Source organism: Papio anubis, chromosome 6 (genome assembly GCF_008728515.1).
Source record: "Papio anubis isolate 15944 chromosome 6, Panubis1.0, whole genome shotgun sequence".
In the NCBI taxonomy this organism is placed as follows: domain Eukaryota; kingdom Metazoa; phylum Chordata; class Mammalia; order Primates; family Cercopithecidae; genus Papio; species Papio anubis.
This window is the reverse complement of record NC_044981.1, coordinates 35,088,745-35,101,607: the sequence shown is the minus strand read 5'-3', so window position 1 is coordinate 35,101,607 and position 12,863 is coordinate 35,088,745. Positions and strand designations below refer to the sequence as shown.

The window sequence follows — 12,863 nt, the reverse complement described above, 5'->3', positions numbered from 1 at the left end:
CCCCGTCTCTACTAAAGATACAAAAAATTAGCTGGGCATGGTGGCACATGCCTGTAATCCTAGCTATTCGGGAGGCTGAGGCAGGAGAATCACTTGAATCCGGGAGGTGGAGGTTGCAATGAGCTGAGATTGCGCCACTGCACTCCAGCCTGGGCAACAGAGCATGACTCCATCTCAAAAAACAGAAACAAACCAAACCAAAAATCCTATCAGAGAGCAGCCAAATGATGAAGTGGAGGGAAGGCGGCGTTTTTGTAGAGGCCCTCCCATGCGCAGGCAGGCTTTACTGCTTGTTCTTGAGCTGTTCTGCAAGGCCCTTATTACTTCTCCTTTCAATGGTGGTTTATGGCTCAAAGAGGTTAAGTGACATTTCAGGTTCCATAGTGAGGGGCCCAGGTCCAAGCCTAGGGCTGTCGTGGTCTTTCCACTCTTTCCAGCTCATCAGCCCACCTTCAGGGGCTTAGGTGATTTTTTTCCCTTTCCACAATAATTCATCTCAAAGAGACATGGTTTTTTGTTTTTCACAAGAATTTAAAGGATTCCTTTAAATGGTGGGCTTCTAGGCCTGCCCCATTGTACAGGAGTCCAGTGCACAACCTATTGGGCATTCCTTGGTTCAGAACAGTTTCTGCCCTGCTGCGGTGGATCTGTCCCCTACCCCCAGGCCTGAGGAGGCTCATCTGAAAGGAGACAGCGCCTCCTCCTGGGGGGGCCCCAGAAGCCCAAGGCTGACTCCTGGCAGGCCCGAGCAGATGGGCGAGATGATGGGATGTTAACAGAGACAGGCCCAGGGAGCTGCCTCTGTGCACCCCACTAAAAACTGGAGGCTGAAGACCCCAGCTCCCCAGGCCCTTCCCACCTCCCCAAACCTGACCGTGCTGTGGGACCCTTGCAGCTCCCCTGTCCCTGGGCATCCCTGGAGGACCGAGCAGCTGGCGCCAAGGGTTAACTGCAACCCTCCACCTCCCTCCTCCCAGCTCTGGTCCGCTAGCCTGTTGCCATGGGAACGTGGCTAAAAATAAAATGGGCTCTCAAAGCCCATCCGCATGCATAGGAGTCAAAACAAACTAATTAAAGCAGCCAGGCTAAAATATGAAGATAATTACACCCTCACTCAGGAGCCAGTCGTGGGGATGGAAAAGCTCAGCGGGCCATCCCCGAGCCAGGGCCCTGGGCTCCTCCCTGATGTGCAGGGCTGGCTCCCACACCCAAAGCCCTCAGATCGTTAACAAGCAGTCTTGTCCCCCTCCCCTCTACCCTGCCGGAGCCTGAGATCCGGGGAGCACCACACTCCCACTCTCCCGGCTCCTCCACCCCTGGTGAATCCACAGTGCGGCTCCATGCTGGGCTTAGGCCCCTTCTGCAGTGGCCAGGAAGAAGGTGGGGTGAACTGAAGTCTGCAACTGTTTTTCCCACATCCTCCTTGAAATTCTGGGTGGTCCCCACGCAGCCCTGGCTGCCCTGTTCCTAAGGCCTTTCCTAAAAGACCTCAAGGAGATCCTTGCCTCTCAGGCCGCTGCCTCCCCACCCAGGGCCCTGGGGCCTAGAGGGAGTCCTGGCCTCCCCATCTGGTCTGGGAACATGAAGAGGGCCCCATCCTCAGCCACGTGGGTGTGGGGTTGGGCCCATCCCAGCAAAGGCCTTTGTTTTGCAGGACCATCAAGGTGGAGGTATACGACTGGGATCGGGACGGCAGGTAAGCAGGCAGGAGGGCGAGAAGGTGGTTGGGGATGGGGACAGCCACTGGGGAGGGGTTTGGGCGCTGCCCTCCCATGGGGAGCTGTGACCAGGCTCCCACCCGCAGCGGCTCTGGGGGTGAGGGAGCCTGGGTTTGTGTGTGTGAGGAGTCCTCTGCCACAGTAGCTCCTCCCCCTCCAGCTCCACGGAGGCACCAAAGGACCTCTGTCCTGCAGGATATGGTGTGAAGGGCATAAGAGGCCTCCTTTTCCCCAAATAGCTGCCCAGGAGCCTCCCAGTACCCGCAATCTCCCCACCCATGGCAGCATTTAGGGCTTTCTGAAGAGTGCATGTTCTAGGGCACTAGTGAGCCTCGAGCATTCATGGACACATTTTCTGTGTGAGGCCTTGGGCTAAGCATTGTGGGGCGACCGAGACACAGAGGAGCCCAGTCCTCCGAGACCCCCCCCCCAACCTGGCAGGGAGGCCAATTGTACCCATACAGCCCTCAGCTCATCAGAGGAGCTGTTTGCAGAGAGCCAGGACTGAGGGAATGGGCTGTGGGAAGAGTGAGCTAGGAGGCGTGAGTGGACTCATGGGCCGTGAGACAGTGCCTGCGTAGGGCTGTGCCTGGCTGCTGGGAGGGTGCTCCCCACTCGGGGTCATTGGGAGGCCAGTACTGCTGGGAATCCATAGAGGAGGACAAGAGCAGACTTCTGGAAGTTTCAGTCCAGAAGCCTCCCTCGCTTCTACTTGTCGGTTGAGCCAAATCCAAATATGTCACCCTGACTTTTGTGACATTTCCATTCTGTGGCACTGCCAAGGAGTGACTTAGGAGGACTTCAAGGTCCCCCCAGTGTCCTCTGCTACCTCCCAAGTCTGTGATATGGACGGGGGTTTGTCTCATCTTATGTAAAGTGCTATGCAAATACAGCTCCAGGTGAGACCCAAGCCCCCTTCCAAGGAACTCGCCTTTCCCTGAGGCCAGCCATCCTACAAGAAACTCCAGAGCCGCTATGGCCTCCGCTCCTTGCCTCTCAGCTACCTCACAGTCAGCTTCTTGTTTCCACCTGCAATTTGCCTGGTCTTACCCTGGCGTTCCCATACTTCTTTGCCTGGAATAGTCTCCTCTTCTGTGGCAGTTGGGGCCAGCCACTAGATGCCACTGGGTCCCACCATGAAGTTGCTCATAGTCAGAATGCTGAGAGCTGTAAATATGTAGACACAATACAGTGTAGGCTCATGGGGGAGGGCGGGGCCCCAGAGACACGTCTTGGGCATCAGTCTCCGGCTGGATGCCTGAGGCCAGCACGTTGACCACGGCCCTCTGGCAGTGACCGGGAAAGCTAAAGGAGCCAACCCTGGGGTCAGTGGGAGTTCTGTCGTGTACAAGTCTTGGCCGTGCTTGATGTAAGCACTCCAGAGGTGTGGGCACTGCAGAAAACACTTCTAGACACCCAGCTGGACATCGCTCTATTGTGTTTTAAAAATAATCTTATTAGAGAAGGGTTTAATGAACACCTTTAAGCCCATCACCTGAATTTAACATTTGTTCAATTTTATTGTATTTGCTTCATCTATGTTTTGCTAATGTAGCTTAAATTATAGACATCATGGCATTTTACCTTTAAATACTTCATTGAAAATGTCTAAAAAATAAGGGCATTTTCCCACTTACAAATGCCATTATCATACTTGACACATTGAACAATATTCTTTCTTTTCTGAGATGGAGTCTCGCTCCATCTGTTGCCCAGGTTGGAGTGCAGTGGCACGATCTCAGCTCACAGCAACCTCCACCTACTGGGTTCAAGCGATTCTCCTGCCTCAGCCTCCGGAGTAGCTGGGATTATAGGTGTCCGCCACCACGCCCAGCTAATTTTTGTATTTTTAGTAGAGATGGGGGTTTCACCTTATTGGCCAGGCTGGTCTCAAACTCCCGACCTCAGGTGATCTGCCTGCCTTGGCCTTCCAAAGTGCTGGGATTATAGGTGTGAGCCACCGCGCCCAGCCACAATATTCTTAAATACCATTCACTATTCACTTCATATTCAAATTTCCCCAATTGTCCCCCAAATACCCTTGGTCAAACAAGGATCCAAGTAGAAGTGGGTGCCGTTCTTCCAGGGCCCTGTTCTTTGCTGGGTGACAATTAGGTTTCTTCCTCTGTGGGCAACACTGGACTCTCTTTCCATGGACCCAGCCTGTCTGCTGGCATGTGCCCCTGGAGTGGAGTCTCAGGTAGAATTGGGAGCCAGAGAAATATGGATGTGTGCAAGGCTGGGGCTGGGCAGAGGCAGAGCCCAGCCTGGCCTTGGTCTCAGCAGCCATCTTCCCTTGCAGCCATGACTTCATTGGGGAGTTCACCACCAGTTACCGGGAGCTGGCCCGTGGGCAGAGCCAATTCAACATCTATGAGGTGAGGTGGGCACCCGAAATCTGGGGTTTGCACTGCTAAGTGGCCCAGTCACTGAGGACTATAGTGAGCCATGCACTGGGCTGGGGGCTTTGTGCTTCCCTGAGAGATAGGCGTTATTGTCCCATTCTACCGTTCAGGAGACCAAGTCTTGGAGAAGTGTGAGAACTTGCCCAAAGTTCCACCGTTCAGTAAGTGACAAAATCAAGACACAAACAACCCAGACTTGGTTGGTTTCCAAATCACTGAGTTATAGTGCCCCCATAAAGAGCGCTTCCTACAAGCGAGAGAGATAGGAGCACGGGGGACCAGTGTACGAAGGTTCTGGGCTTGAGACCTGAGGTCCTGAGTTCAAGGTGGCCTTGTGCTTTCAATCAGAACAGTTTCAGGGCCTGCTGAGTATCTTACCCGTTTCAGTATGAAAGCTTCAAGAGAATGAGGTCAAGATATCTTCTTTGTTCTAGCCCCAGAGCTGGAGAGCCTCGGACAAGGCAGCTGATCTCTCTGGAGGTGTAACAGTAGCATTTGCCCCCAAGGGACAATATCTGCGTGTGTGTGTGCATGCGTGTGTGTGTGCGTGCGCGCGTGTGTGTTGTGTTCTCCCTCTTTTTTTTTTTTTTTTTTTTTTGAGACAGGGTCTCACTCTGTTGCCCTGGCTTACTGCAGCCCCAATCTCCCAGGCTCAAGCGATCCTCCCACCTCAGCCTCCCGAGTAGCTGGGACCACAAGCATGCACCACCACGCCCGACTAATTTTTTAAATTTCTTGTAGAGACAGGATCTCACTATGTTGCCCAGGCTGGTCTTGAGCTCCTGGGCTCAAGTGATCTTCCTGCCTTGGCCTCCCAAGGTGCTGGGATTACAGGCCTGAGCCACCGCGTTCCACCGTGTGCTCTCCCTCTTGCAATTCCATCCCCACCTTGCAAATCTAGCTCAGGTCCTGCTCTTCTGAGAGGTCTTCCCAGCCACTCTTGTCCCCGTGCTTTTTTTCTTGTCTGAGCTTCCACAGACGTCATGGTTCATGCCAAAACCACTTAATGGCAGATACTTATAACCCAAATAACTGCTTGGATTCATATCCTGACTCTTACCACTTACTAGCTATGTGACCTTGGCTAAGTCCCTGAACCACTCTGTGCCATGCAAACTGAGAATTAAACAAGTTAATGGAACAATGCCTGACGCAGAGGTCAGCACTGTCTTCTGTCATCATCTGCTGAGCACTGTGTTCCCAGAGACTCACATTTTACAACTATCCTACCATCCTGGCACTGTCCTCACGCTAGCAGCCACTCAGCCAGCGAAGTTGAAGAGCTGGCCTTGAGTTCTATCACTGAATCCAAATCCCATGCTACCCCCACTCCTTTGCCCTGTATGTCGGTTCTGAGTGGGCAGGTCTTGTGTTCCAAGTAGACTTTCCAAGGGCTGGTGAGGTGACAGACCTTTCTGTTGCCTCCCCTCACTGGCCAGGGCACTGCCGGGCACACGGTAGGTGCCCGTTATACATTCACATGCTGAAGGAGATTGAACATGGCTATTGTAAAGATGGAGTGTGGATGAATTTCTTTGAAAGGGCTCTAATACTGTACATTGCTTTGTTTTCTGCATCTGCAAAGAGAGAAGCTGTCTTTGTCCCTGCTCTCCCGCCCCACCCCAGGCAAAGAGAAGCAGACGCCACCGTTCTCTGGCCTCCTTTGAGGAGATTTTAGGGAGGTGAAGGGAAGGGGTCAGATCTCTCGGAGCTTGGCTGGTAAAGGTGCTTGACAGGCGCGGAAGGAGCCGTTTCTCTCAGGCCAAGAGCAGAAAGCATTCGATTAACTTGTTTTCTCAGTTGTTGATCCCTGCTTCTTTGTAATTAACAAGAGAACGTACCACAGTGGGAGGCGGAAGCACTGTCTTCACACTTTGCAAGGCCATCAGCTGAAAAAGGAGCTCAGCTCTGGCAGTCCCGCAGGGAGGCGGGTTTGGGGCAGGAAGGCCTTGCTAGAATCAGAACTGCCTGAAGAGGGAAGAGGCTTCAGCCAATAAAGACCCATGCCTCGGGCCCTGGCATTGCCCTGATGTCAGGCTCCTATGTCCAGCTGTCTGCTGGCCCCTCCTGGGGCTCAGCCTTCCAAAACTGAATGCATTGGCTAAACCTCCCACAGCACTCCCCTCCTCCTGGCCAGCCAGCTTCATCTCAAATATTCCCATCATGGGGGCTCAGGGCACCTGGGGAGTCATACTTAACATCCCCATCCCTCACTCCATATCTAGTCCACCACCAAACACTGCCCTTCTACCACCCATGTTTTCTGACATGGTTCCCTTCATCTCAGGCCACCACCACCAACCTCATCATCTCCCCCGTGTGGGGCTTTGCCACAGCCTTCTCACAACCTGCTTTCTTCCTTCTGTCCTCTACACGGTAACCAGAGTACTCCACCAAAATAGTGATCTGACCACATCGCTCCCCTGCTTAAAACCTGTCTAGGGCATTCCACCCACCACCTTAGCCTGGTTCACACACGGGAGGTGGGAGGAGATACTGAAAGATGCTTCCACCCCAGCTGAGATCCACTGACCTACAAGGTGAAGTCCAAGCTCCTTCATTCAGGATGCCGTTTCCCCAGCCAGCCACCCGCAATCTGTGAATGCATGCTTTTTGTTTTGTTTTGTTTTGTTTTGTTTTGTTTTGTTTTGTTTTGTTTGAGACGGAGTCTCACTCTCACTGAGGCTGGAGTGCAGTGGCACAATCTCGGCTTACTGCAACCTCTGCCTCCGCCTTCAGGCTCTAGCTATCCTCCCACCTCAGTCTCCCAAGTAGCTGGGACCACAGGCACACACCACCACCCTGGCGATTTTGTGTGTGTGTGTGTGTATTTTTGGTAGAGACTGCTTTTTGCCATGTTACCCAGGCTGGCCTCTAACTCCTGAGCTCAGGTGATCCACCTGCCTTGGCCTCGCAAAGTGCTGGGATTTCAGGTGTGAGCCACCACGCCTGGCTGTGCATGTAAATAGAAACACACATCGCATGCCTTTGGAGGGCCCTAGGAGTGGCCCCTGCCCCTTCCCTCTGCCCATTTCCACAATCAGCCCCGTCCTGCCATTTGAGGCTCTCTGAACCGCCGTACTGTCTCAGTCTACAGGGCTTGATTCGCACGGGTGCCTCCACCTCCTGTCTTCTCCTGGGTAGGAGCTGTTGGTCCACGGAGCCTCCCTGTGGGTGTTCCTCCTCCAGGAAGTTGTGTCCACCTGCACACCTGCTGCACCCCAGAGCCTGGAGTGGACACTTGTCCGTGCTCCTGGGGTCCCCTCTGGCTATTTTCTGTTTGTGACACTACCCACTCCCTCAAAGACCATGAAGTCCTCAGGGTGAGGGTTGTGTTGCACTCGCTGCTGCTCTCCTGGCCCCTAGGAACCCCTCAGTGCCCACCACCCCACCCCACCTAAGGTGCATAGGAGGGAGGATTCCAGACCTGATTCAGACCCGGCCTGACCACCAAGAAGAGAGAAAAGAGGCGACCTAGTGGAAGGGCGGCTCCTGGGCTGGCCCCTAGGTGGCGCTGGCCCCCCTGCATGGGATTCACCATGGTGGGACTGGAGAGGCTGAGGCTGGGGGCATGAAACTTCAGGGTAAACAGGGATCTGAGAACAGAGCATTGCTTTAACATTAAAGCAGTTATACTAGAGAGTGGAAATGTGGAATACAGGCTAATTTAAAGATAACATAGAAAGCTTAGAAGAAATGTGCTTGTGGCCAAATCTTTGGTTACTCTCAGAACGCCAGGTTCGTTCTCCCCAGCTAGGAGGGCTATGTTGGAGCAAAAGTTTGAAATGCTCTCCATTCCGATAGTTCAACACCCTCAAGGGAGAGATCGGGAAACTGAGGCACAGTGCAGCACTGGGGCTGCCATTTTGCCCTCATCTTAACAGCTTGCCTACTTAAGCTGTTTTCCCATGAATGTGTCTGTGAGCACCTCACCACCCGGGTAGCCCCATGGAGGGGGCGTCCTCCAGTGCTAAAGAGGGTGCTCTGGTCTTCTCTCCCGGGCTCTCCCACCATCTCGCCCAGGCTCTCAGTTTCTACCTGCACAGCTTGCCTGCCCTCCCACGTGAACTTCCCACCTGTGCCCCAAATTCAGCTGCTTCCATGTCTACCTGGTCACCCCAACCCCTCCCTCTCTTGAACCTCTATAGCCACCCTCAGGGCCCAAGAGGCGTGGTCACTTCTTGACGATGCTGTTCCTACCATAGCTCATCACCTGTCCCAATACCCCCAAGTCCTCATTACCTCTTGTAGGGACTAGTGGTGGCAGTAATAGTAGTAGTAGTAATTTTAAAAAATAGCAACTGAGACTGAGTGCAGTGGCTCACACCTGTAATCCCAGCACTCTGGGAGGCTGAGGCAGGAGGATTGCTTGAGCCCAAGAGTTTGAGACCAGCCTGGGTTACATAGTGAGATCTTATCTCTACAAAAAAAAAAAAATGGCCAGGCATGGTGTCATGTGCCTATGGTCCCAGCTACCTGGGAGGATTGCTTGAGCCCAGGAGGTCGAGGCTGCAGTGAGCTATGATCCCACCACTGCACTCCAGCCTGGGCCATAGAGCAAGACCCTGTCTACGAAAAAAGCAACAGACACTTATAGATAATACTTACTACATTCCAAACTCTGTTCTAGGCACTTTGCTTGCAATGGCCCACTTAATCTTCATACCTTTCCAGGAGGCAGGCACTTCTTATTCCCATTTTACAGATGAGGAGACTGAGGCACATTGAGGTTAAGTAACCTGCCTACGGTCACACAGCTATTATTAGGTGGCAGAACCAGGCAAATATTTCCTGGATGTGCTTCCTCCTCCCCTCACACTCACCTCCACCAGGCCCCAGTGTCCTAGAGCCTGCTCTGATTTTGTCTTCTACCAGCTTGGAGGTCATCAGAGTTCCCTGCAATGCCCTTCAGACATTTTTCACTGGGCATTCTAGGCTCTCCTCCAACCAGCCCAACTTACTCTTCCACCCTGTGGTTCTGCCATCAAACTGGGCCTGGGTTCTATGCATTTCTCCCACAGAACCTCCTCTGACATCCATCTCTCCATGCCCAGAGCCTTCCTGTCCCTCTAAGTCTGCCTTCAAGACTGCCTGCTCCAGGGAGCCTTTGCTGACACTCCCACCTAGAGTGCTCTTTCCTTCCTCCAACTCCCCTGACACTTCTGTGATCCCCCTTTTTCCGTGGCCCTTGTCACTTTTTGCCCTGAGGATATATCTTCTCTCTCCAACAGAGGTGGTGATTCCAAGGGAGAAGAAACATGTTTTCACCCATCCCATAAATATATGTCAAAGAGATCTGTTTGTATCTGTTATCAAGGTGGCACCAATGTATGCATCACTGGCCTGGGGGCAGGAAACCTGGTTTCTAATCCTGTCACTACCCAGATGGCTGTGTGACCTTAGGCAAATCACTTGGTGTCTCTGAGCTTTAGTTTCCTTCTTTCTGGAAGTAGATAGCGATACTCACCCAGACAGAAGAGACCATGGCAAAGATCAGCTGACGACCTCTGTGGCAACAAAGACAGGGAAAGGGGAAATGAGTTCATCAGAAACCAACAGGCAGCACAGGAGGTGTGAAAATTGCCTGGATTTGTTTGATGGGACATTAGGGAAAAGTTGTGCCTTAGACTTCCTTTATTAAAAACAAAACAAAGAAAAACTGGTGAGGGTCAAATGAGAATACAAATACAGTAAGTGCGGAAGTCTGGCGGGGGTCCGCAGGGCTGGGTGGCTCTCGTCACTGAGCCCAGTCTTGGCTTTGGCACCACTGGGATTCGGGGCTGCATCATTCCGTGCCATGGGAGGCTGTCTTGTATACTGTAGGATGTTTACCAGCATCCCTGGCCTCTACTCAGTCCCTCAGTCGTGAAAACCAAAACTGTCTCCAGAGGTTACCAAATGTTCCTGGGGGTACAATCACCCCCGCTTGAGACCAGTGAGTTAGCCACCAACAAGCCTTCTCTGAGTACCTACTCTGAGCCTAGCCCCACGGTTTGTCTGACACAGGTCTGCTTTGGAAGTTAAAGCTTACACTCAAAGAATAGCTAAAGAGGTTCCTGCTGCCAAGTAAGAGGGATGGTGATGGAGAGGGGAGCCTCAGAGGCCCTGGGCAGCCCTTGGGCTGGGTCCCAAAGGAGAAACAGGGGAGATTGGAATTGGCTGAGAGAGGAAGGGGGTGCATTTTGGGTGAGGGGAGCAGCCTCAACCAACACAAGGGACAGGTATGGACAGGGCTGCTTTGCAACACCAAGACTTCTTTGGCTGTACTGAGCGGAGGGTGTGTTCCAGGGAGCAGTTGGAGAGAAGGTTAAATAAATATTCCTGGTTGATCGTGGGACCCTGGGTCTGATCGGAGAGCCCAGTTGTGTAATCTAGACTCAATACCAGTCTCCCACAAAACCTCCTTAAACCCTACTCCCCTGGCCCCCGTGGTCTTCACACCCCACACTCTAATGGGGCTGGGCTTGGACCACACCCAGGGGTGGGTGGAAGCCCTCAAGACCCACTCTGACTGCCTGGAAGCACGCCTTACCTGGTAACTGGTTTTTCCTGCAGGTGGTAAACCCGAAAAAGAAAATGAAGAAAAAGAAATACGTGAATTCTGGCACAGTGAGTAGCCACACCCCTCTCTGCAGCCAGGTGTAGACATTCTGAGCCCCAAGCTAGGTCTGGTATCAGGGAGGCCCGTGCGTCTGTGTGTGTGCACGGGCGGAGTGTGGGAATCAGACGTGGAAGAGAGATGGGGTGGGGAGGGGTGGGGAGGGGTGGGGAGGGGTGGGGAGGGGTGGGGCAGATGGAGCAACAGCCGGGGGAGGGAGTTGACTTGCAGACCACACAACAGGCGCTGGCCGCATCTACCATGAGGAATCGCAGACACCCACGGGACTTCCTGCAGGAAGGAAGAGGAAGAGAAGTCGTATTTATTGGGCCCCTACCTTGGGAAATTCCCCATGCCGGTGCTTTTCACAGGTTGTTGCCCTGAGAGGCAGATATTATCATCCCCTAGTCATGAAAGAGGAAACCAAGGCTGCAAGCAGGAAAGTGACTCAGCCAAGGTCACACAGCTAGAAAGTGGTAGAGATGGGAGTCAACATGACATCTCACTCCAGAGCTGGCAGCTGCTACGGGCGCTGCCCCTGCTTAACCGTGACCTTCCTGGGATGACACGCTGGCCTAGTGGCTTCTTGGGGTCTTCAGGACATTCATATGTTTATTCAACAAATATTTACTGAGTGCTACTGTGTGCCAGGCACTGTTCTAGGCACGTCGGATATAGCTGGAAACAAGACAGACCCAAATCCCTGGTGCTTATATTCTAGTGGGGGGAGACAGAGAACAAACACACACACACACACGCCTGTGTGTGTCAGTTGATCATGAGTGCTATGGAAAAAGTATAAAGGGTAAAGGGACAGGCAATGGAGGAAGTATTGAGGATACCGGGAAAAGGGAATTCCAGCATTCCTGCTATAGAGAACAGCACGTGCAAAGGCCCTGAAGTGGAGCTCACAGTGCATTTCTAGAACAAGCCACTGTCTCTGCTGTGCAAACACACCCAAGTTCATCCTCTCTGTGTTCCTTCCTCACTCTAGAGGCCCATGGCTAGTGCAGCCAAGCCTGGGCATTTGAGTCAGGCAGACTGTATCTCCAGACCTAGAAGAGGTCTTCGGGAGCTCTGGGGTTCCTCTGAGGAACCTCATTTTCTCCGTCTGTAAAGTGGGACTAATAAATTATCCCCACCTTGCCACTGCACAGGGCAGCTGTGACAGACACATGGGAGATGCAGGCTTGTGAACTGTAAAATTACTCTGCTCATTCGAAGGGGACTGAACACCATTTCTTTGGTTGTAACTGCTTCACAGACTGGGGCTTGGAATCATATTTCCTTTGTCCCAGGCTGCAGTGTTTCTTAGTGGGGATGCTGTCAGCGTTGAGGAAGAGAAATTCTTCATCTCACAGGATGTTTAGCACCCCTGGCCGCTGCCCAGTAGAGTCCTAGTCATTATGAGAACCCCTAAAACTCTCCCACAGCTTCCCAAATTCCCCTAGGAAAGACAGCACCCCCAGCATTCCCCAGCTGGGAATAAAAAGGTTCAAAAACCACTGATCTCATCCAGCCTTCTTTCTTTAGAGATGAAGAAACTGTGGCCTGGAGAGGACATGTGATTTGTCCCAGGTCACACAGTGAGTTGGAGACAGAGCGGGTCCTTGTCTCTTGACTAGGCCCAGGTCTCTTGACTTTCCTTTACTCCAGCATTTCCCTATCTTCACCAGGAAAAATCACCCAGGATGCAGAAAGCTTGTTGAAATACAGACACCCAGGCCAGTTCCCTGGGATTCCACTTTAGGAGGCCCAGGAATCTGTGTTTAGTGGGCCTTTCATCCCTTACTTACGGTGCACAGAATCCCCTGGGGATCTTGTGAAAATGCCAAGAATCTGCATTTCTGCCTTTCTACCTGGCATCGAGGTGATGCTGATGCTGCTGGTTTAGGGACGCTACACTTTGAGGAGGGGAAAGTCTGCTTTCACCCTGAGAGCACCTGGGTGAACCTGCATGGTTAGGGCTGTTAGGGCATTGCTTCATCCTGAGGGTTGGAATAGGGAGTGGTCATTCCATGCAGATTAGACTTACGTGAAGAGCTAAAAATAAAAAGATCTCTGAAACGTTCATGCAGCTCCAGAAACTCTGCTATAATGGATCTGGGCTGCAGGATGATCTAAGAGCTCCCCAGGGCATCT

At 52.6% G+C, this 12,863-nt stretch overlaps 1 protein-coding gene across 6 annotated transcripts in view; it reads left to right on the top strand.

Moving 5' to 3' along the window:
• The window catches only part of CPNE5 (copine 5), a 95,236-nt gene that overhangs the window by 69,120 nt on the left and 13,253 nt on the right, over positions 1–12,863 (top strand). For 5 of the 6 annotated variants that reach the window (XM_003897525.4, XM_009205028.4, XM_009205029.4 and 2 more), the window contains 3 exons: positions 1,655–1,696; positions 4,021–4,096; positions 10,679–10,732. In XM_003897525.4, the coding sequence (XP_003897574.1) occupies positions 1,655–1,696; positions 4,021–4,096; positions 10,679–10,732 (172 nt within the window). Of the gene's footprint in view, positions 1–154; positions 1,381–1,654; positions 1,697–4,020; positions 4,097–10,678; positions 10,733–12,863 lie in introns of those variants that run through there. The other variant, XM_017957832.3, reaches the window with a different exon arrangement.